The 25236-nt window shown below is 29.3% G+C and overlaps 3 protein-coding genes across 4 annotated transcripts; 2 read left to right on the top strand and 1 right to left on the bottom strand.

The window, feature by feature from the left end:
• Positions 1–997: 997 nt before the first annotated feature.
• Positions 998–3831, top strand: LOC145004891 (DUF21 domain-containing protein At4g33700-like). 2 transcript variants are annotated; one of them, XM_078963912.1, is made up of 11 exons: positions 998–1427; positions 1634–1800; positions 1896–1979; positions 2071–2184; positions 2255–2341; positions 2409–2548; positions 2628–2715; positions 2824–2897; positions 2995–3122; positions 3317–3570; positions 3651–3831. In XM_078963912.1, exons 1-11 carry the CDS (start codon positions 1250–1252, stop codon positions 3693–3695), a joined length of 1359 nt encoding a protein of 452 aa, XP_078820038.1. In that variant the 5' UTR covers positions 998–1249; the 3' UTR covers positions 3696–3831. The 2 variants fall into 2 exon arrangements, with proteins under 2 accessions (XP_078820038.1, XP_078820039.1); XM_078963913.1 differs by having other exon boundaries at positions 1002–1427; positions 1724–1800.
• Positions 3832–17925: 14094 nt separating this feature from the next.
• Positions 17926–20626, top strand: LOC145005250 (DUF21 domain-containing protein At2g14520-like). The gene is made up of 11 exons (XM_078964314.1): positions 17926–18256; positions 18547–18623; positions 18713–18796; positions 18897–19010; positions 19081–19167; positions 19240–19379; positions 19459–19546; positions 19642–19715; positions 19809–19936; positions 20131–20384; positions 20465–20626. The coding sequence occupies exons 1-11, from the start codon at positions 18079–18081 to the stop codon at positions 20507–20509; spliced, it is 1269 nt and encodes a 422-aa protein (XP_078820440.1). The 5' UTR covers positions 17926–18078; the 3' UTR covers positions 20510–20626.
• Positions 20627–21613: 987 nt separating this feature from the next.
• Positions 21614–23230, bottom strand: LOC145003904 (G patch domain protein). Its single transcript, XM_078962809.1, has 4 exons — positions 23103–23230; positions 22557–22725; positions 22216–22456; positions 21614–22018 (listed from the first exon to the last, which is right to left on the bottom strand). The coding sequence occupies exons 2-4, from the start codon at positions 22723–22725 to the stop codon at positions 21715–21717; spliced, it is 714 nt and encodes a 237-aa protein (XP_078818935.1). The 5' UTR covers positions 23103–23230; the 3' UTR covers positions 21614–21714.
• Between the last annotated feature and the right edge of the window lie 2006 nt (positions 23231–25236).

Genomic DNA, 25236 nt, shown 5'->3' with positions numbered 1-25236 from the left:
TTCATTAGACATTTTCACATTAACTCACACTACAAATTGTTCAATATGCTTTCTCAAATAATTCCATATTGCTATGCATTGCCAATTCGTTTGATCGACTATGATAACATTTAAATCAAAACTTAGATACAATCTAAAAAAAAAACTAATATGAAAAGTCAAATTTCACAATGCGAGATTGCATTGAGAAGTTGCATTTTTAGATTAAATTTTATCATATTTAGTACAATGGAAACACTAAAGTTCTAAAAGTCTTGTTCGCTGTAATATTTGCAACCACTTCGAAATTGTGTGATATGGTTGCAGGGCCGGTCCTGAAAAATGAAATATTCTTAAAGGTCCAGGACGAACAAGAAAAAAATGACCTTTATTTTTATTATAATTTTGTATTTCTAAATAAAAATATATAATGAAAAAAATTGAACCCTATCTAGCTGCCTACTTTGCCCCCTCTAAGCCCCATATATGGTTGCAAAAGTTTCCAAAATGTATTTATCGTTAAAAAAAAAACGAAAAAGTAGTGTTGTAAGACAATTTTTGTGACTTTTATATATCAAAGTATCTCATGCTATAAAATTCGTGATCACTATATACAAAATCAAAAAAATAATGATTTACTGAAAATTCATAAAATATTTGTCGATAACTAAAAAGTTAACATTTAACTAACTGGAAAGTATAAAATATAAAATGATATATAAAAATATGTTTATTATAATTAATAATGGATATATATGGTTTCATGAAAGAATTAAAAAAAACCTTTATAAAATAGTAATTAAAAAACTATTTAAATTGCTTTTTAAAAGTTTAGTTTATTTTATTTTTTATTTATAACGTCCTAAAAAAATAAACGTTATACATACGATTGCATAGTTCAATCTATTTTTGTCAATGCGTGAAAATTGTGGAGGGAATGACACGTAACCATGTAAACGGTCATGCTCTCGCCTAGTCATAGCTGCCCGTACCCCTGCCCGAATTTCCCAACATCTAACGCCATTCTCACCGTATTCCACAATTCCCTCCACTCTCTCTCTCTCTCTCTCTCGCAGCAAGTCGGTTTCACGATTTCACTATATATACACACACATTCCTCATCATCGAGAATCGAAGCTTGAAACTGTCGTATTGTGCTAAAAAGGAAGAGTTTACTTCAATTTTGGATTCTCCTCGAAGCTAGCTGAAGCAGAGGATAGTGGATATATAGTTGAGGATAATAGAAGAACGAAATCTATTGTGTTGATATATGGCGGTGGAGTATGAGTGTTGCGAGTATCAGTTCTTCTTGCACATAGGGATCATTGCGTTTTTGGTTTTGTTTGCTGGTTTGATGTCTGGACTTACTTTGGGGCTAATGTCTTTGAGTCTCGTTGATCTTGAAGTTCTTGCCAAATCTGGTACTCCGAAAGATCGTAAATATGCAGGTATTTGTTTAAATAGTTTCCTTACTTGTTTCTGTTTCTGGTTTGATTTTGATGCCTATATTTTGGCTCAAGCTCTTCTAGATTCATAGATTCCTTTGTTTAATTGTTTAATCTACTACTCCTTCCACTATTTCTAACAGTTCTCAGTTTTTGATGATTTCGAAAGTTGTTATGACATCTCATCTTGTAATTTTGAGCTCTCATAGTCATTACAAGACATGAAGATTGCTGGATATTACAATACCTAAACTTATTAGGGTTTTTTTTTGCTATCCGATTACTTTATGTTGCAACAGAGAAGATATTACCAGTGGTCAGAAAACAGCATTTACTACTTTGCACTCTTCTGATTTGCAATGCTGCTGCAATGGAGGTACATTGAAGACATTATCGATTCAAATAAGTTGATTCACATTTACATTCATAGTCATAACTTTTCAAATTTGGATCGATTGTTATCTTGTTTAGGCACTTCCTATTTTTCTCGATTCTCTAGTGACAGCTTGGGGTGCTATCCTCATTTCAGTGACATTAATACTTCTGTTTGGTGAGGTAAGTATTCAGTAATCAACTAATCATCTAAACTCTAAATCAATAATCTCTCGAGAAAACTAACTAGTAAGTATACATATATCATACACAGATCATACCTCAATCTGTTTGTACTAGATATGGACTTGCTATTGGCGCATCTGTAGCTCCATTTGTTCGTGTTCTTGTTTGGGTCTGCTTTCCTGTTGCGTATCCAATAAGCAAGGTGATATACTATTATACTCATACACACTTCTATTTCACTCTGCTAATATTCATAAAATATTTCAAATCAGCTTCTAGACTATCTCTTGGGTCATGAACACGTTGCTCTTTTCCGAAGAGCCGAGTTAAAGACACTTGTCAATTTACATGGTAACGAGGTATGTCAAATACAGTATAATATGTTATGTTATGAAAAGTGTTTTAATTTTGTGATGATGTAAACAGGCTGGAAAGGGAGGTGAATTGACACATGATGAGACAACAATAATTGCAGGAGCGCTTGAACTCACAGAAAAGACAGCAAGTGATGCAATGACTCCTATATCTGAAACTTTTTCAGTTGATATAAATGCCAAACTTGATAGGTTTCTTGATTTTTTTCATTATTTTAAGATCTTTATGAATTATAATTATACATCTTTTTTATTATTATTGCAAAAACAGGGATTTAATGAATATAATCCTGGAAAAAGGGCATAGCAGAGTACCTATCTATTACGAACAACCTACCAACATAATTGGACTTGTTCTGGTAACGTATAAAATTTTAAATTCTATTCCGCAATATTTACAATATGAAATATTCATTTAATTTATTAAATAATAATATATATTCAAATTTATGGTTATGATTTGTTAGGTCAAAAATTTGTTGACCATCCATCCGGAAGATGAAGTACCTATAAAAAGCGTCGCAATACGCCGGATTCCAAAGTACATTGTTATTTTCATATTTATCTGACATTTTAGTATTTTACCAATTGCTTATCTATTTATATAATATTTTAATTAAATAGTTGGTTTCTTTTAGGGTTCCGGAAACTCTTCCATTGTATGATATCTTAAATGAGTTTCAAAAAGGTCATAGTCATATGGCAGTTGTTGTGAGACAATGTAGCAAGACCTCAGAGAAGGTGGGCCCCACAAGTCCTTTGCCTGGTAAGCCTTCCAATTTAGGGATACACAAATAAATGATGTTTGTCTGAATAAAGTGATATATACATAAGGTCTTATTCATTTCTAGACTAAATTAACCGTGTGAACGAGTCTAAATGACCATATTACCCTTACAACAATTTTGACAATATTTATTAGCTTTAACGTATTGAGTTATTGCAACCTAAAAATTATAGATGCGAAGAAGGAAGTGCGGATAGACGTTGATCGAGAGAATAGCTTGAGGGCAAAAAGGTCATTTCAGAAATGGAAGAGTTTCCCGAACAATGGGAACAATTCTAATAGAGGTGGGTATAGGAGTAAGAAGTGGAGTAAAGATATGTATTCAGATATTTTGGAGATAGAAGGAAAACCACTTCCGAAACTTCCTGAAGAAGAAGAAGCTGTTGGGATAATAACAATGGAAGATGTCATCGAAGAATTACTTCAGGTAAATTTAAACAATTTTTTTTTCTAAATTATCATTTTCTTTTTATTTATGTTATTATTATTTTTTTTGGTGAAATGCAGGAGGAGATATTTGATGAAACTGATCATCATTTTGAGGACTCATAACATTTGTTTTGGTTGAAGTTGTCACATAGATGTTGTTTTAGTTTAAACACGGCTAAACTTGAAAATGTACATAAACAATCTTGTTTTTATTTATTTATATTTTAATGTCAATGGAATCTTTTTGATTTGGGGTTTATTTGATGAACTAGACGAATACCTGCATTTTGAGCAAAATACAACACTATATTTGAAATCTTTACAATATATTTTTTTTAAATATTATATGTTGCTGTTAGTTTTTAGTATACAATAAATCTTATAATAAGTTGGTTTAAACATTATTTGTTTTAAATTATATGATAATGTAGATATGTTTTAAAATTGTATAATCCTAATTGTGTTAATAGTTGTTATGGTTTAAAGATATTTATAGTTGTTATGATTAATTAATTTTGAAAAGTTTATTTGTTTAAGATCTTAATTTATATCATTGTAATTATTTAACACATCAAATATTGTTTTTGTTTTTAAATGTAATTATTTAACTATTGTTGTTGTACGTTATTTAAAATAATTTATTTGGAAACTCTTAATTATTTAAATTTGGTTTCATAAATTTAATATTTTTAAAACTTTTTTGATAAATATTGTTAGTTTATTTGATTGTAATTATTTAAAACAACAAATTTTTTTTTGTTTTTAAGGATAACATTATAATTTTTTTTATATAATATTACTTTTAACTATTTTTATTGTATGTTATTGTTAAACTAATCATTTGAAAATTCTTAATGATTAAAAAATAGTTTGATGGTTGTTAAAATTAGTTTAGGGTTATAATTTAGATTTCACACTATAAGTTATAACTTTTAACTATTTATAAAGCAGTATCTTGATTTTTTTTTCTAGTTTAACTGAAGTTTTGATTTAGGTTGATGATTTTAAATTATATTGAAATTAATAATTTAACTATTTTGCATAAAATCATAAATTATACAAAAGTTTTGATTTTAAAATAACAATTACTCGTATACGACAACATATCTTAACTAATAAGTTGACTATTATATTTTAAAAAGTTAAAGTCATAATTTTATAAATAGAAGTAAAATATAATATTTTAATATTGTAGTTTAGTTAATTTATTATTAGAATTTAGTTTTTGTATTAATTTAACATTATTAACCAATTTATAATGATTATTAGAAAGAAATTGAAAAATCATAGATGTTTCAAATGCATGTGGTGCAATTAAAAATGCCTATTTTATAAGTATACTAGGCGAATGTCCGTGCGTTGCGCAGAAACATCTATATAGTTGACATCTTTACAAATATATGTTTTTTAAATATAATAATAACGATGTAGTTAAATTTAATAAAATAATTTGTATAGTAAGTTGATATAATATATTAATTATTTTGAATTATATGATAATATATACATCTATTAAAACTACATAATTTCAATCGTTTGAATGATTTCTAGCAGTAGGTTAGTTATGAATAAAATTAAATATAAAATATGGTTTAATGTTATTTATAGTTATTATTATTGTTAATTACTTTTTTAAATATAGTTGCTTAACTTTTTAATTTTTATCATTGTAATTATTTAAATCATCAAATATTGTTTTTTGTTTTTTAAGGTAACAATATAATAATTTATACAGAGTTATTTATTATAATGATTAAAACAACTTTGAATTGAAAATTTACTAAAAATACATTTGAATTTGAAGTTAGAAACATTTTTCTAAAAGTGCACGGTAAGTTTATTTATTTATTTATTTATTTGGTCTATGCATTTAATATAATAAAAAAAGTTCCAATAAATTTATAATATATTAACCATTTATAATAAAAAATAAAAGAAATATAATAAACAAAAATGAGCTATTTTGGTTATTTTGTAATATTCGGTTGTTATTTTAGTACCCAAAATAAATCCACAATCTAAAATAATAATTTGGATATGGTCACATCAATCCAAAATACTTGTATCAAAACTATATAGTTGAGTTCAAATTCTTCAATATGGATTAAAATGGAAAGCTTGTAGTTGAATAGGTTGTGGAAAAAACTAAAAGCTTACTTAGTATTCCAGAATTTAACAAAAAAATAGGAAAAAATATATTGAAAATGGTGTCATGATAAGAAAAAGGAAGAAAATGGTGACTAGAGTGGAATCCATGACAAGAAAAGGGAAAGCATGGAGTGGTTATTGCTAAATGCTAACCAATGTGTAAACAAGAATATTGGTAAAAGCTCTAAAAAAATAGATAAAGGAATCAGAATCCAAACTGTTAAGTTGTTTCATTAAAGATATCATTAGAACAAAATCTTCAAATAAAGATATCGGTGCCTGTACCAATTATGCCACTTGAAAACTTTACATCTTATAAAGATGTCTTATATGCTCAAACTATTGAATACCCTTTAGATTAAATGTGGCTACATAGAACCTACTTTGTTTTTAGACCAAATAAACCCATGATCATTTTAATTACCTTACGATTTAGCAAATAACTTTTGCAATACTCATCAATTTTACATAAGGTTCATAACGAACCGAACGAACACGAACAAGAACTTGTTTATATTTGTTCATTTTAGTTAGCCGAACAAGTGAACAAACACGAACGGATAAACGAACAAGTTTTCTTGTTTATGTTTGTTCGTTTAACAAATTACCATGTTCATGTTCGTTCGTTTATATTCGTAAACATGCTAAAGAACATAAACGAACAATGATAATGAAACACAAATTAATATATATATATATATATATATATATATATATATATATATATATTTACTATATTATTAAACATATTGCCTATTTCTTGAAAATTAAGAGGTATAACTCTTATAACACCATGTACAATCCTATTAAGCTTAGAATCCAAGCGTGTAAGCTATGTATCATCTTAACTTACAGTCTTAAGTTCTTCTACTATGTATAGATACTGGAAAACCCTAATATCGTCCATCAGCCGTCGTTTCTCGCAGATCTCACCCGTCTCCCTCCTTACGCTCTTCAATCTTTGGCAGCCTCCGCTACCACCACCCTCCTACCGTTACCTTCACTGACGTCGGCTGCCCGCTTCTACCTTATGTCGAGACGAGAAACCCTAACTCTATCTCGCTGCCACCATCGCACACCATTGACTGGAAATCCTAACCCGAAAGTGGCTCCACCATCGCCACCAGACATCTCACACTATAAATCGGATCGAGGTGGGTTATTCAAGAGTTTCATTATGTTCTTACTCTATTTTTTTTCCCTTGATGGATTTGCTGAATGTTTCATACAGGACTTTGTTCAGATTATTTCTTTGCTTTTGGATGATGTTAGTCGATCCTGATTCTGTGAATCATTATAACCAGGTGTGTTTGGGTAGTCTATTAGAATTATACTCAATTTTTTTATGTCAATTTCATGAATCAAATGCGATGTATATATGGTTCGTGATCATATGGAAATTGGATGATTTTCTTAATTCTCACATTCTTCTTTTTCAACGTATTTTGTGTAATTTGGTTTATGGTGGCAACGAAACATCCATCTATGTCAAAGTTGAAAGCAAAAGTGCGTAATGTGTATCTCTTGTCTAATTCTCTCAATCTTTATTATTATTATTTTTTAAATCTGCATCCACATTAAATGTTGCAGGTAAGAGTACCAAGATTGAAAGGTGAAAAAATGGGCTCTTTGCTACAAGATCACCACATCCACGCCTAACTGGTCTTACAGTAGCAAAAGTAAGTTAAATCGTGTAATTTGTGTTTAATAATCATTACAAGATATTAAAAACATTGATTCTCAAAAGTTTTTTTATTTATGTTTTTGAGGTAAAATATATCACCACATTGTGTCAATTCCATTATGCATATGCACAAAACCCCTAAACTAAAGTAGGAATAAAACCTATTTTTAATAGTTTTTATGAAATGGCTACATAAATTTATGATTTTTTTTTGCATGGAGACAACTTTTGTGGCATAATTGGGTTAAGGCTGAAGTTGCAAGACATGCAAGGTTACTGGTGGTTTCTTGATGTTGATTGTTTTTTTAATAATCATTAATATGACAAAAAAATAACATGAATATTGTTTGAGCATGATGTCTTGACTTGATTTTGTGGTGGTATGTGCAAAAGCATGATGGAGGTAACCATTATAAATAAATATAATATGCAAAATCTCATAAGGCTTGGATTTATTTATTAAAATGTTGTAATGTGGTTATTTGTCAATTGCAGCCTTCGAGTCAGTCCTCCGTAACCACCACATTCAAGGTAATAAAAATTAAGCAAAATGGTGTGCCTTTTTCATCTTGGAACCCAAGGAAACCTCAACCAAATCAGTTACGGTATAAGGTTTTATATATAATTCTCTATCTTTTTCTCATCTATTATGTTTTTTATTGATTTTTTGTTCAGGATGTTAAAAAATCGACGCATCCACATACATGCATCAACAACAGTCAACACAAGCGTCTGCTCTCTCTCTCTCTCTCTCTCTCTCTCTCTCTCTCTCTCTTGATCATGAAACCTGAAACATTTTTGTTGATTTGGTGACTGACATCCTCTTATTTCATTTCATTTGGATTCTGTTTTGATTTCCTAAGTTTATGATAGATGAGAAATTTCAAACACCTCGTTAAGTACCTTAGAAGATAAAATTTCAACTTCTGATATTTTTCCCACGATCATAATGCAAGTTTGCATCTAAGCATGACTTTAAGGTGTTGTTTGTTTTTTTTAAGTCAAAATGTCTGCAGTCTGCGGACCACATCTGCAAGCCTCTGCGGCAGAAGAGGTGGACCAAATATCTGCAGTCTGCAATAAGAAAACTGTTTGTTTTTAACGTCAGCAAGCCGTTAAAATAAATTGAATTTTTAAACTTAATTTCATGTTATAAACATTAAAAATATATTTTAACAAAAAAATGAAAGAAAAAAAAACTGCACGATGGCCATGTTTTTTTTTTTTTTTTTGTTTTTGGTTTAGGTTAAAATGAGATCTGAAGACCTTTGAAGACAGTGGCCCATGTCTGCGCCAGGAAGACCTCGCGCAGACATTTTCTGATTTGCGCACTTCCAAAAAACAAACAATCTGCGATGGCATATGTCTGCGCGTTGTCTGCGCGACGCAGACAAAAGTGGTTGCGCAGATCTTCACACAAAAAACAAACAGCCCCTAACTCATTTTTCCTGAAAATCCTTAATGATCAGAACAATACAATGACAACTTTTTATTTGGATTCTGTTTTGATTTCCTAAGTTTATGATAGATGAGAAATCAGTGATTCCTAGGACTTGACAAGGTAAAAATAACTTTTTATTTACAAATTTGTATGATTCTTGACTATTCATATAATTTCTTTTGAATTATACTGAAAGATTTGCCTTGAGATTGATCTAAGTCAGCCTTGGCCATGCTCCGGTCACAGTCTTACCTCTCATGATCACTTTCGCTGCTTTTGCACAAGTAGTTGTTTATTTCTTCCTGCATTTCAGGTTATTACTGGATCACAATCGGCCTTAACCATCCACAACCACCCCTATTACCCTCTCTACTCATAAAGGTAATACATAAGTACTTCTTTCCTTATCTTTAGTATTTTTTTTCTTCTATATCATATTTATAACCGTATACCTGGTTGTGCCAAATTTACCCTTTCATTTTAGTATCTTTGAATGTTAATACTAATGGACTTTTTGTTTTTTTAATTAGCTTTGACAGGGTTATTCAAGAGTTGAAATCAGATGCGATACGCAATCCTGTGGTCAGGCTGTTTCAGTTATGGTCATTGATTTGTTTCCTTTTTAGCTGTTTTCTAGATTCGAGAACCTTAAATTTGGTATTTTCTTCCCAGGTTAATATAAAAAGATATGGTAATTTTTTTATAGGCTTACAAAACATGCACTCCAAGTTTTTGACCAAATGTATCATAGAAACTATGACCTAACTTTGCTATACTCATCTCTCGACCCGGTATAATTTATCTTTCCCATTTTCTGTTGGTTTTCCAAACTATTTTGGTTGTTTTTAATTTGTTTTAGTAGTTCTAAATTTTGGAACTTTAGTCAACGGAATGCCAGTTACTTGTTTTGGGATTTCACAGTGAACCGGGTAGAAACAAAGATTTGAAAAGATTAACCTTTTGTATTTATTTCATTTCACCAGATTTGGAAACAAGATCTACAAAAAACTAGCTTTTATTTGTGTTCTTTTTCAATTTCACCATATTTGGATTCAATAATAAAATTAGGGATGAAAACAATATGCACCTTTAATTTTTATTATTATTTGATTTGTATGAGCTTGATTAATTAAACAAAAACTTATTTCTTGATGAACTAAAACATATTTCTTGATGTTACTTGTAGAATCTTGATCATGATAGGATAAGAAAGAAAAGGATAAAAGGTTATATATGAAAGGTGAGTATTTTTGTTTTATGCGTTGAAAATTTTGAAATATTAAACACCAATGTGTTATTTTGTGTATTTAAATCATTTTGTAGAATATTCAAATAGAATTTTGATGGAATTTTGTAGGGGAATGAGGAGTTAGGGCCAATACAAGTGAGGTGGATGTGGGTACTTTGAGATCTATATGTTTGAGTATAGATCTTCATTGGCATGAGATTTGGTTTTAATCTTTCTCCTCAAAAGTCATATTTTTCTTATTAATGCAATGTGTTTTGAGAACTATACCAAATTATAGAAATCTATCAATTTTTGATTTGGATATCATTAATCTCACTATAACAATTTATGCTATGTTGCAAAACGTATTAATTATTGCAATTTGTCGATTCTAAATATAAGTGAAAGAAGGAAAACATAACATAATTTTGTTGCTTTTTTTACAAACACACTTTTTAAAATTAAAAAAAAAAAACTAATAAAAGTTGTCTATAAATAAAAATGGTTTTTTACTAAAATATTAGTTTGAATTCGGTCTCTAAAATAAGCAAATTACTGTAAATATCTCTAGACATTTAACATATCTTAGTCCCAAACTACACAATTACTTTTCTTTTTACTCTTTGTTTAGCTTTAATATGTGTAATTGGCACTACCCACAATTCACTTTTTCCCCTTATGTTGGGCCAAACAATAATCTTATTGTCACTTAAGATTTGGTTTCCAAGATTAATTTTTTTATACAATTTCTTTAAACTCATCCATTTTTATAATTAGCATTTAACTTAAGTTATCATTTTTCCTTACTTTATTATCATCTAAAAGTTGTTATGGATTCTAGATGAGGCCTTTCAATGAGAGAAACATCTGTAAACCCGACTTCATACCATGTTAGAACTTCTCATAAACGTTAACGATAATTGCTATCAATGAACATAGAAAATATGGTAAAAGTTTTTTTTAGCCAAACGACTTACTTTCATTTTTAATCCAAAAATAAGCATACTTCAATTATTAAACCGAAGATTTCATTAATAGGGTTTTCATTACCTTCGTATCAAAGTTAGATGCCCAATCATACATGTTTACAAATAGATTTCATTGATAGGGTTTTCATTACCTTCGTATCAAAGTTAGATGCCCAATCATACATGTTTACAAATAGAAATAATTGTTGAAAGAAACTATTCGCACCCGTCGCTTGGCGCGGGTAAACGGCTAGTATATATATATATATATATATATATATATATATATATATATATATATATATATATATATATTCGTGAACGTTCATTTATGTTCGTTTGTTTAATTTTATTTATGTTCATATACGTTCAGTTCTTTTTATTACATTACTATATTATATGTTCATTTGCGTTCATATATATATATATATATATATATATATATATATATATATATATATATATATATATATATATGAACGTAAACGAACATATAATATAGTAATGTAATAAAAAGAACTGAACGTATATGAACATAAATAAACTTAAACAAACGAACATAGGTGAACGTTCACGAATATAAATTAATGAACGGGACCATTGTTAATGTTCATTCGTTAAACTAAACGAATGAGAATTTGTGTTTATGTTCATTTATTTATTAAATAAACGAACATAAACAAACTTCATGTTGTACGGTCCGCGAATGTTCGGTTCGTTTACATCCCTTATTCTACCAATATTCATCAATTTTATCATTACAATAAACCAGTTTTTTTTTTTTGGCTTAACCCATTATGTCATTCAGTCGAGATTAATGGAAAACATCAACTCCCATTAGTAATCAACTATACACAAACATAATTTTAACAATCCATAAAAGCATATCCAATAGATGTAACAAATTTAACAGATTACTTATGTTGTTTACCTATTTTCTTCTCCATTTTCTTCTTTTTATCTTTAGATATGTGTTTCCTTGAATAATCTCTTTTCTCCATTTTCTCCCTTCTTTTAGAACAATCTGAATTCGAAGACAATTTTGCCCTCATATTATTAGGCTTTTCTGGTCAAAGAAGAGTTTGATTGCCCCACCATTTATTATATCCAATGTCATCATTATGACTCATTAAATCCTCCATTTGGACTCTTCATGGAGATATGACACTCTTTCATCCATCCTGGACCCCATTACACCCCTACCATGCTTCGCCCTATCAACACCAAACAAGTGAGACCTTATACCCTATCTGAGAATTAATAAAAAAATAATGTCAAAATGTCAATAAAAATAGTACATAGTTATATTTGATACCCTGTTTGTTAATTAGGACAATATATGATAAAACAGGTTGTACTGGGTTTGACATGCTTAATCTCATGTATTTAATCATATGTGATTATATGTATTTAATCACATATGATTTATTTGGACAAAATTTGTTTTCACATTTTTTATTCAATAGATGTTCTCATATATTTAATCATATGTGATTATTTATATTTAATCTTTAACAATTTATATACACGATTCATTTTTTTTCTAGATAAATCATATGTGATTAGATGTATTTAATCACATATGATTAAATTTGACAAATAACAATTATCGAATCGAGAACGCAATGACGAATCTTGTCCACATAAATCATATGTGATTTTATGTCTTTAATCAAATATGATTTATATAGACAATATTTATTTTTGCGGTTTTGATTCATAATTGGTCTCGTGTATTTAGTTACATGTAATTATATGTATTTAATCACATATGATTAAGGTGGACAATATTTGTTTTCGCATCCTTGGGTTAATAGTTGTTCTCGTGTATATAATCAAATATCATTATATATATATATATATATATATATATATATATATATATATATATATATATATATATATATAATCACATATGATTTATATAACAATATTTGTTTTTACTAATAAAATCATATCTGATGAGATACATATAATCACATGTGATTAAATGTATTTAATCACATATGATTACAACAGACAGAGAATAATTATTGAATCGAGAATGCAAAAATGAATGTTGTCCAAATAAATCATATATAATTGGATATATATAATCACATGTGATTATATGTATTTAATCATATATGATTACATTGACAATATTTATTGTCGTGTTTTTGATTTAATAATTGGTCTCGTCTTTTAATCATGTGTGATTGTATGTATTTTATCATATATGATTTATATGCACACCATGGTTGTCAAAATCTCGATCATGATCATAGGATTGTACGATCATATGATCCTAGGTATGAAAAACAAGTCGGATCATAACCAGATCGTATTTATGGTAGGATGGGAGGTAGGACCGTAAGATCGTAGGTAGGATCATAGGATCGGGGTCTGATCCGATCCTACATTCCCTTGATTTTTTTTTCAAATGAAATTTCCTTTACCATTTTATGTTGTTTACCCTTTACCAATTTATCATTTAACATTTTGTATTGTGACTTATAACTAAGATTTTATAACTTTTGAATGAAAAAATGAATGTTTGAAATATTTTTCATATTTTTAAATTATAAATTAAAATTATGTTTAAATTTGTAAGATCTTAGGATCCCGATTCCGATCTTGCAAACCAAAAAATGATCATATGCAGGATCCCGATCTTGACAACCTTAGTGCACACAATTTGTTTTGTGTTATTGATTCAATCGTTGTTCTTATGCATTTAATCAGTGTGATTATGTGTATTTAATCACATATGATTTACACGGACACAATTTGTTTTTGTGTTTTCGATTCAATTTTTTTTCAACTATTTAATCATATATCATTATATGTATTTTTTAAAACATTTCAAATATTAACCTACATATTTTAACAATGTATTACTTATTTATAGTTAATATATATATTAAAAAAATAATTTTAATGTATTAATTTAGACAGAAATACAACAAATAAAGTCAATTTATCAACGAACACTCGCATACATTTTAACTTGTGAGAATAAGTATACATTTTTAAATATGTCACACTATCCTAATAAAATTTTATTACTTTATTTTATAATATAGATTAATAGTTAAACATAATGGTATACGTGACAGAAAAAAATACAAAAATACTTTGTATACATTTTAACTATTATGTCAATTTTTTGAGAATATATATACATTTATAATATTTCACACGTATGCTAATAAATGTGAAATAATAAGTCTTAAAAGTAATATTAGATTCCCCAAATACTGGTTATGAACAATAGATATGAGAAACCCTTTAAAGTAGCTATATTTTAATGAAATAAACCCGTGTTACTATTTTAATGAAATAAACCCAACGATTGTAACTTTAAACCCAAATTAAGTCCATGAACTAGTCTAAGGTTTTAAGTCCATATAAAAGATAAACCTAATTGTAACATAATTTGAATGAAAAGAATTCAACGAGTTATACCTCATCAGTTGAATGCCTTTCATAAACATTTCCATCTCAGACCACCACTTTTCTGCCGGCGACATCTTTCTCCATCTCCCACCACCACTTCCTTCCTATGTGGCATTAAATTTTTAAATTTCTTCGCTTATCGGCACTCTAGTCGCATCATTCACGCATTCCAATCATCTATTTTCGCTTAGCCGATGAAAATCAACAGTCCGACAAAGCTTCTATCTCCAACGAGTATGACTTAATACGAATCTCCAGCTTCTATCTCCGACGAGTATGACTTAACACGAATCTCGAATTAATGATGTTGCTTCAGTGGCAATAATTTTGCTTAAGAATATTAATACATATCCATGGCATCAAGGTTCAAATGATCAAACGTACAAAGTTACATATCAAAATTTAGTACCGAGAGTTGTTGATCTCATATCCGGTGAGTAAATCGGAAAACAAAAGATGTTACCTCCTGATGAGTTAATAAACATCGGCGGAACTACTTAGGTTACATATAGTGTAGCTTCGTAGAATGTTGTTGTGAGAAAATTCATAAATTCGTGGATGCTTTCAACATTTTTTCTCATTTGCATGAAAGTGTGAGGTTCACTGAGCCCTTAATCGTTCGTTCCTGCTTTTTTCTACTCTTCTCTCAAACAGAGGGGGGCGGAGGGAGATGGCGGTAATTCCAGAGTCGAGTCGGAGGAGGTGGTTTCCGATGGTGGGACGCGGAGGTCCGGTGGTTCCAACGGAGTTCTGATTGTTCCGACGGTCTTACAATGGTTCCGACGAAGATCTAGTGGTCATTTGGTCCAGATCTAACTTAAGGTAAGATAAAGAGAAAGAGAGAGAAAGTGTGTGTATAAGAGAGAGAGAATATGTGTGTACGAATATGTCATTTTGATAGCAGATTTTACAAAAAAAAAAATGGATATAATTTTTTTATTAAACATGAACTATAAAAGGTTTAATCATTTAAATTAGTAATACAAATTTGTTCTCAATTGTTCTCAAATTAAAAAATATTAGGGATTTGAATATATATATATATATATATATATATATATATATATATATATATATATATATATATATATATATATATATATATATATATATATATATATATATGGAAAATATCAATAGAGAACCATTATTATTTAAGGAATCAAGGAACCAATCAAAAGCGTCGGAATTTAAAGCGATTAACGACAAAAGGAAAGGTTGCAAATTTTTATAATGGACGCACATGTACCGGATTATAACAAAATCTACTTCCTTTTTTTCATATAAAATTTTTTTATGCCAAGTTTTTTATCGAAAAACAAATCCGAATATATCGTTGTTCACGATTTTTCGTCCTCTTTGTATAGAGATCAATGATAATATATAGAAAATAAACTTTTTTTTTTCGAAAAAACCCACTTAATTTTCTTATTTTTTTCAATATTTAAGATTTTTTTTTTTTTATAAAAAAACTAATTATACCAAAAATATTATTTTTTTGTACTCTATTAATACACATCAAATCGATTAAAAAAAATCTCGAACAGTGTAAATTTACATTGTAAATTTAAACTGTAAGTATTTCAATTTTTAACATGCACAATATGAAAAATCTCGAAAAGTTCAGATTCACATTGTGAATCTGAATTACTATTATGCATACTGTGAATCTGAAAAGGTTCACAAAAAAACTCGTTCAATGTAGATTCACATTGTGAAGCTAAATTGTAAATATTTCAAATTTTAACATTCACAATGTGAAAAAGCTCCGATCAGTTCAGATTCATACTGTGAATCTGATTTATTATTATATACACTGTGAATTTGACGAGGTTCACAATGTGAATCTGAACATGTTTATAATATGAATTTGAACAAATTCACAATGTGAATCTAAACTGAAATATCGTTTTTTTTTTTTTTTTTTTTTTTTTTTTTTTTTTTTTAAATATGAATATGAATATGAATCTATGTTTAAAAGGTACAAAAAATATGAACTTTGATATATTTATTAATTTTTTTTCTATAAAAATAGACCTTAACTTTTTTCATTAAAGAAAATGAAGTGAGTTTTTTTTTGAAAAAAAAAATCGTTTTTTATATATCATCATGCATCTCTATGGAAAAAAAACGAAAAATCGTAAACAATGGTATACTCGGGTTGTTTTTTTTTTTTTTTTTTTTTTTTTTTTTTTTTTGAGATAAAAAACATGGCCTAAAAAAATTTTAAATGAAAAAAATTGCAGTTTTTTTTTTTGGAAATAGTGGATTTTTTGGTATAATCCGGTGTGTGTGCGTCCAATGTAAAAGTGTACATCTAATTTCTTGGCCGTTGATCATTATGATTTCCGATGCTTACGATTGGTTCATTGGTTAATTATGGTTTTCTATTAAACATTAATATATATATATATATATATATATATATATATATATATATATATATATATATATATATATATATATATATATATAAAAGGTTAAGTTCAAGTAAGACGGCCTAATTTTGTGAGATCGTAAGACGCATTTTTTTATTTTTTTTAGTTAATTTAAGTTCCAAAAATAATATTTAAAAAAAGAATTTTTTGATTTTTCCATTTATTTTGCATTTTAAAATTATTTTTAGAATATGTACAGTGTAATATTCTATTTAGAATATTTCACGTATTTTTCAAAAAAAAAATGGATTTTTATTTATTTTTATTTTTTTTAGTTAATTCAAGTTCCGAAAATAATATTTAAAAAAAGAATTTTTAGATTTTTCCATTTATTTTGCATTTTAAAATTATTTTTTAGAATATGTCACTGTAATATTCAATTTAGAATATTTCACGTATTTTTTAAAAAAAAATGAGATTTTTTTTTATTTTTTTATTTTATTTTTTATTTTTTTTAGTTAATTCAAGTTTCGAAAATAATATTTAAAAAAAGAATTGTTGGATTTTTCCATTTATTTTGCATTTTAAAATTATTTTTATATTTGATTTTACGGTGTCACAAAATTAGAATGGTCTCAAATTAAACTGAATATATATATATATATATATATATATATATATATATATATATATATATATATATATATATATATATATATATATATATATATATATATCGTACTGTACTTTTTACTTTAAATTTCGTTATCACTTTATAGAAATTCAAAAAATAACGACTTCTTGAACATCTTACCATTTTTTTATTATCTTCTCAAAAACAATCTAGAAGTATTCCTAAGAGTTCACATTAACATCTACTTTCTGACTTTCTACAATATAAAACGTCTGAATGTATTTTTGTGAGATGCCTAGCCTAACAATTGTGGAGGGAGTGACACGTAACAATGATGCTGGCGTGTCACCGTTGTCACAGCTGCCCGTACTCCTGCCCGCATTTCCCGAAATCCAGCACCATAGTTCTCTAACGGAATAATCTTTCAACTTTTTTCATTTCTCTGTAAAGTGGAAAAATCGGAAATCGTAGGTTGTAGCCATCATATATACTTGAAAGGTGGTTTAGTTTCCTCTCCTCGAAGTTAGATCAGCAGAAGATATATAGAGTTGAGAATACTAGAAGAAAGAAATCTATTGTGTTCATATATGGCGGTGGAGTATGAATGTTGCGAATATCAGTTCTTCTTGCACATAGGGATCATTGCGTTTTTAGTTTTGTTTGCTGGTTTGATGTCTGGACTTACTTTGGGGCTAATGTCTTTAAGTCTCGTTGATCTTGAAGTTCTTGCCAAATCTGGTACTCCAAAAGATCGTAAATATGCTGGTATATATTTCCATTTAATTAATCACCTTCATGTTGATGTTCATGTCTATGTTGGCTCAAGTTCCCCTTCCAAATTTTCGCGATACTTCTCAGATTGTGATGATTAAGCAAATTGTGATGACATCCGACATCTCATCTTGTAATTTTGAGCTCTGGTAGTCAATAGTCAGACATGGAGATTGCTCAATATTACAATACCTAAATGTATTAGGGTTTTTTTTGCTAATTCCGCTCAAACTTTACGTTTAGTTTTCTGTATGCTAATTACTTCTCACTTTTTATCGCAACAGAGAAGATATTACCAGTGGTCAAAAACCAGCATTTACTACTTTGCACCCTTCTGATTTGCAATGCTGCTGCAATGGAGGTATATCGAACACATTCCAGATTCAAATAAGTTGATTCACATTCATATTCATAGCTTTTCATATTTGAATCGATTGTTGTCCTGTTTAGGCACTTCCTATTTTTCTCGATGCTCTGATTACAGCTTGGGGTGCTATCCTCATTTCAGTGACATTAATACTTCTGTTTGGTGAGGTGAGTATTCAGTAATCTAACTAATCAACTAATCATCTAAACTCTAAATCAATAATCTCTCGAGAAAACTAACTAGTAAGTATACATATATCATACACAGATCATACCTCAATCTGTTTGTACTAGATATGGACTTGCTATTGGCGCATCTGTAGCTCCATTTGTTCGTGTTCTTGTTTGGGTCTGCTTTCCTGTTGCGTATCCAATAAGCAAGGTGATATACTATTATACTCATACACACTTCTATTTCACTCTGCTAATATTCATAAAATATTTCAAATCAGCTTCTAGACTATCTCTTGGGTCATGAACACGTTGCTCTTTTCCGAAGAGCCGAGTTAAAGACACTTGTCAATTTACATGGTAACGAGGTATGTCAAATACAGTATAATTTGTTCTGTTATGTTATGTAAAGTGTTTTAATTTTGCGATGATGTAAACAGGCTGGAAAGGGAGGTGAATTGACACATGACGAGACAACAATAATCGCTGGAGCGCTTGAACTCACAGAAAAGACAGCAAGTGATGCAATGACTCCTATATCTGAAACTTTTTCAGTTGATATAAATGCCAAACTTGATAGGTTTCTTGATTTTTTTCATTATTTTAAGATCTTTATGAATTATAATTATACATCTTTTTTATTATTATTGCAAAAACAGGGATTTAATGAATATAATCCTGGAAAAAGGGCATAGCAGAGTACCTATCTATTACGAACAACCTACCAACATAATTGGACTTGTTCTGGTAACGTATAAATTATTAAATTCTATTCCGCAATATTTACAATATGAAATATTCATTTATTTTATATATTCACATTTATGGTTATGATTTGTTAGGTCAAAAATTTGTTGACCATCCATCCGGAAGATGAAGTACCTATAAAAAGTGTCGCAATACGCAGGATTCCAAAGTACATTGTTATTTTTATATTTATCTGACATTTTAGTATTTTACAAATTGTTTATTTATGTAATATTTTAATTAAATATTTGGTTTCTATTAGGGTTCTGGAAACTCTTCCATTGTATGACATATTGAATGAGTTCCAAAAAGGTCACAGTCACATGGCGGTTGTTGTGAAACAATGTAACAAGACCTCAGAGCCGGTGGGCCCCACAAGTCCATTGCCAGGTATGCTTTCCAATTTAGGGATACACAAATAAATGATGTTTGTCTGAATAAAGTGATATATACATAAGGTCTTATTCATTTCTAGACTAAATTAACCGTGTGAACGAGTCTAAATGACCATATTACCCTTACAACAATTTTGACAATATTTATTAGCTTTAACGTATTGAGTTATTGCAACCTAAAAATTATAGATGCGAAGAAGGAAGTGCGGATAGACGTTGATCGAGAGAATAGCTTGAGGGCAAAAAGGTCATTTCAGAAATGGAAGAGTTTCCCGAACAATGGGAACAATTCTAATAGAGGTGGGTATAGGAGTAAGAAGTGGAGTAAAGATATGTATTCAGATATTTTGGAGATAGAAGGAAAACCACTTCCGAAACTTCCTGAAGAAGAAGAAGCTGTTGGGATAATAACAATGGAAGATGTCATCGAAGAATTACTTCAGGTAAATTTAAACAATTTTTTTTTCTAAATTATCATTTTCTTTTTATTTATGTTATTATTTTTTTTTTTGGTGAAATGCAGGAGGAGATATTTGATGAAACTGATCATCATTTTGAGGACTCATAACATTTGTTTTGGTTGAAGTCGGATGTTGTTTTAGTTTAAACACTGGTTAAACTTGAAAATGTACATAAACTATCTTGTTTTTTGTTTATTTTTTTAATGTCAGAGAAATCTTTTTGACGTGATTGAGTTTCTTTTTGGGGTTTATTTGATATTTTTATTATTTATATCTCTCCTTATTAAAGTTGGTAACATATGTTTATAAATGAGAAAACTTGATAACATTAATAATTAGAATCATCAATTTATTGTAATGATTAAAGCAAGTCTGAATTGAAAACTTACTAAAAGTAAAAGAAATATAATAAACAAAAATGAGCTGTTTTGGTTATTTTGTAATATTTTGTTGTTATTTTAGCAAGCAAAATGAATCCAAAATCGAAAATAATAATCCGGTTATGATCAAGTTCAATAAAAAAAAAATACTCATATCCAAAGTTCAGTACGAATTGAAACCATACAGTTCAAATTATTCAATATCTATATGTATTAAAATGGAAACCTTATAGTTGAATAGGTTGTGAAAACAACTAAAAGTTTACTTAGTACTCAAGAAAGTTAACAAACAGAAAAATATTTTGAAAATGATGAAAACCACTAGATTGGAATCCATGATAAGAAAAGGAAAAGCATTAAGTGGCATTTTGGTTAATGCTAACCAGTGTGTAAACAAGAATATCGGCAAAAGCTCTAAAAAAAGCAGACGAAGGAATCAGAATCCAGACTGTTTAGTTGTGTCATTAAAGATATGATTAGAACAAAATCTACAAATAAAGATATGAATGCTTGTACTAATTATGCCATTTCAAAACTTTACATCTTATAAGGATGTCTTATATGCTTAAAGTGACTTAATACCCTTTATCAAGATGTCTTATATGCTTTAAAGTGACTGAATACCCGCCCTTTAGATTAAATGTTGCTACATAAAACCTCTTTTCTAGACCAAATAAACCCCATTAAATGACTACCATTTCACCTTTACAATTTAGCAAATAACTTTCACAATACTCATCAATTGTACCAATATCCATCCATTTTATCAATACATTAAACCAAGTTTTTTTGGTTTTTGTTGGCTTAACCCATTAAGTCATTCAATCAAGATTAACGAAAAACATCAACTCCCATTAGTAACCAACTGTACACAAACACAATTTTCACAATCCATCAAAGCATATCCAATAGATGTAACAAAATTTAACAGATTACTTATGATGTTTACTTCTTTTCTTCTCCCTTTTCTTCTTTTTGTCTTTAGACTTTTCTTTCGCTCTGTGTTTTTTCCTTGAACAATCTCTTTTCACCCTTTTCTCCCTTCTTTCAGAGCAATCTGAATCAGAAGACGATTTTGCCCTCAGACTATGAGGCCTTTTTGGGCCAATAACACCCCGATTATCCCACCATTCATTATATCCAATGTCATCTAGATCTTTCCCTTTCGACTCTTCAGGAAGATATGGCCCTGTTTCATCCATCCTGGACCCCACTGCACCCCTACCCCGCTTCGCCCTGTCATCACCAAACAAGTGAGACCCCTATACCCTATCTGAAAATCAATATATTAAAAAAAAATGTCAAAATGTGGACACAATTACCCTTGATACCCCGTTTGTTACCTAGGACAGAGTACATGACAAAACAGGTTGTACTGTGTTCTCATCTGACTGATGTACCCAAAAAGGTGAAATAGAAGAAAGAGAGAGTACCTTGAGTGCAAGAATTCTTCAATCTCTTTGTCCTTTAATTCATCTTCACTTGGACTTTTGCTTGATGAACACAAAGAACTATGCTTTCTTTCATAATCATCAAATCTTACATTTGCATTCTTTTGAGATTCATGAATCGCATTATTTGCACGTTTTTGCTCATATTTTCTAACTCTATCATCCATTTCTTTCTCCTTTTGACGTGCTTTCCACATCTCATTTACTTCCACAGCTCGATTAGCTTCAAGAATTTAATATCATAATTCGTAAATTACACATAGCAATCGCATTCTATTGCAATAGAATTAAATTTATATGGGAAGTGCTAATTGATAAATTACCTTGTTGTACACCAAGAACAGTTGCAGTGAGAAAACGTGAATTTGGTCGACCCCTTACATTGGGAGGATGAAGATATGCATCTATTCCATCTCTTGCAGCTTGTCTCCTTAATTCTGCTGCTTCTTTCATCAGAATTGCAGCAATTCTGTTTTCTGTTTCAAGATCCATCTAAAATAGAAATGTACGTTTGAAATTAAAACAATAACTTCAATTACGTTCAAATATGGATTAAAGCCTCAACATCGACACAGAAACACTACCTCTGGACTTGAATACTCGACGAAAAAGTACAGATGCAATATGGATTTTTAAACTTTTCAATGAAAACCTAGGATTATGTTGGTGTCAAATTCACAACAAAGTTCGTATCAAGTTTGCGTTCGAAAAGTACTAAATGTTAAATAGAATATCGATAGTTATTTCTTAACTAAAAATTTGTAATTTTACTTGATCAAATCAAAAGGGTTTTGTAAACCCTAGCTACTAAAATCTTCAATACTATATGCAATAAAGCTTCGATATATATATCTAGAGAAAAAGATTACCTCAAATAATGGAGCTAATATAACGTTGGCGTTGGCCGGAAGAGACGGGGACGATGGTGGTTTCCCGATCGTGAAAATTGCAGAGTTGGAAGAGTTCGAAAGGGGAGATTTGACAGGGATTTAATGGCGATGGGTATTTAGGTCTTTTGCTTTTAAATGCGCGTGTAGTTCATATTTTAACTTATAGTTACAAAACTAGTCCCTAAGGTATTCAGTAATCTATATATTTGTTCTTATGAATTTATTTCTTGCAACGCTGATCCAAATATCAACGATTTTGCAAGAAAATAGTATTTCCTTCGCCGACTTTATATTGAGTTCATCAATACGATCATTTATATGTCATTTTAAGTTTACATAACATATTTTATTTTAAGTCTATAAATAAATTAAGAATTCATAAAGATAGAATAATCTTAAAATAAAGTCGAACGGTTGTAATGACAAATCTCAAAAGATGGATATTTGTATGACTTTGGTTGATGAATTGATGTCAAGCCCTTTGAATCGTAAACGAAATAGTTTATGTAGCGAAATTTCCTTCATAGAAAAAATTCAGTTTGCTATTGATCAAGATTTGTATCTTGATATAAAATGAAGTGTGAATGATCTTAGGAAAATAATTAATTGGATGAGAGATTGGGAGATAATAATACTCGTTTCCAAAAATGTTTTATCACTCTATGTGTTAACTCGAGAGCTATATATTTATGTAGAAAACATTGTGTTTGTCTAATGGGTATACAAGAAACTATCTTCTTGACTCATGTGAATGTTTGGATAGTCTGTATTTTGTGGGGGATAATGATTTTGTTGAAATAAGCATCGATGTGTCAAACTTGTCATTAATTCTTATGCAGGGTAAGTTGTAAACATTTGTATTGTGTTGGGTATATTGTGTAATTCTTGTGCAGGTTATCGGGTTTACACGCGGGTTAGTGGATAGCTCCATGGAGCTGTATACCCGAGATATATAGTGTAGTCTGTGTATGTAGTTCTCATTCATTCAGCAGATATTTTCGTGTGATTCTCTCTTTCTTCTCTCTGAAATTAGGGTTTTCTTCTTGTGTGCACATACTTAGATCTAAGAAGATCTGCTCGTAAAAGTCTTCGTATAGTTTATGTAAACTATGAGTGTGAGTGTCTTTTGTAGAGAGTTTTCAGTTGTAAGCAAATGTTTGATCGAACTGGTTTATAGTGAATAAACTGTTCAAGTTGGGAATCGTTGGTGTTTTTTACTTTCTTTACAGATTTAGAGGGTAATTAGGTTTACAGTTTGTCCATACTAGGTTACCGGTAAAAATGACTATTTCTAAACGGTAATAACAACCATATTGGTCTAATGCGCATAAAAAAAACCTTAGGAGGGTAATTAAGTTTCCAGTTTGTCCGTATTAGGTCATTAAAGTTTTTTTGTGCGCATTAGATCAATATAGTTGTTATTACCGTTTAGAAATAATCATTTTTACTTGTTAAACAGGAACAAACCGCTAAAAATAACTATTTCTAAACGATAATAACAACCATATTGGTTTAATACGCAAAAAAAAAAAAAAAAAAAAAAAAAAAAAAAAAAAAACATTAATGATCTAATACGAACAAACTGAAAACCTAATTAACCTCCTAAGTCATTATCCCGTTTTGTGGGGTAATTTATACTTTGGTTTTGCATGTTTAACTAACTACAAGGGGTAGATTAAGGGAATTATATGCATTTAAGACCCGTTGATTTAACGTGTAGGGAGTATTTTGTCGTTTTAAAATGGGTATAAGTTAATAATAAAGTTAGTGTTACCCTTATTGACATGTATGTTCCTCGTGATTGTATTTTTTTCATTCTTAAATGGGTGTAAGTTAATAATAAGTTTAATATTACCCTTAGGCAGCATTTGGTATACAGACTAAATTGAATAGGACTGGACATAGACAAATTATTTGTGAGACGTTTGGTAGCAGAAAGATGGATCAGAGCATGATGTTAAAATGACTAAATTGCCCGCACAATTAACATAATTTTATCAGTGGTAGAAATTTATAACCACAAAAGATATCAATATTATTGAAGAACATTCTTCAAGATTCCATGTACTTGTATTATAAAATTCAAGCTGTAGTTACAAACACAAAAAGCAAA

This window comes from Lactuca saligna, chromosome 7 (genome assembly GCF_052625555.1).
Source record: "Lactuca saligna cultivar CGN05327 chromosome 7, ASM5262555v1, whole genome shotgun sequence".
Lineage (NCBI taxonomy): Eukaryota > Viridiplantae > Streptophyta > Magnoliopsida > Asterales > Asteraceae > Lactuca > Lactuca saligna.
The sequence above is the reverse complement of the archived record's forward strand: the minus strand, read 5'-3'. Positions and strand labels throughout refer to the sequence as shown.

What these genes read in the sequence shown, in the direction of transcription:
- LOC145004891 (XM_078963912.1), top strand. Translation starts at nt 1,250, where the DNA reads ATGGCGGTGGAGTATGAGTGTTGCGAGTATCAGTTCTTCTTGCACATA. An exon ending in ACATAATTGGACTTGTTCTG is followed by an intron (nt 2,716 to 2,823) that starts GTAACGTATAAA and finishes ATGATTTGTTAG; the next exon opens with GTCAAAAATTTGTTGACCAT. An exon ending in GCAATACGCCGGATTCCAAA is followed by an intron (nt 2,898 to 2,994) that starts GTACATTGTTAT and finishes GGTTTCTTTTAG; the next exon opens with GGTTCCGGAAACTCTTCCAT.
- LOC145005250 (XM_078964314.1), top strand. Translation starts at nt 18,079, where the DNA reads ATGGCGGTGGAGTATGAATGTTGCGAATATCAGTTCTTCTTGCACATA. An exon ending in TCAATTTACATGGTAACGAG is followed by an intron (nt 19,168 to 19,239) that starts GTATGTCAAATA and finishes TGATGTAAACAG; the next exon opens with GCTGGAAAGGGAGGTGAATT. An exon ending in GCAATACGCAGGATTCCAAA is followed by an intron (nt 19,716 to 19,808) that starts GTACATTGTTAT and finishes GGTTTCTATTAG; the next exon opens with GGTTCTGGAAACTCTTCCAT.
- LOC145003904 (XM_078962809.1), bottom strand. Translation starts at nt 22,725, where the DNA reads ATGGATCTTGAAACAGAAAACAGAATTGCTGCAATTCTGATGAAAGAA. An exon ending in TGTTCTTGGTGTACAACAAG is followed by an intron (nt 22,457 to 22,556) that starts GTAATTTATCAA and finishes AAATTCTTGAAG; the next exon opens with CTAATCGAGCTGTGGAAGTA. An exon ending in GAAGAATTCTTGCACTCAAG is followed by an intron (nt 22,019 to 22,215) that starts GTACTCTCTCTT and finishes TGGTGATGACAG; the next exon opens with GGCGAAGCGGGGTAGGGGTG.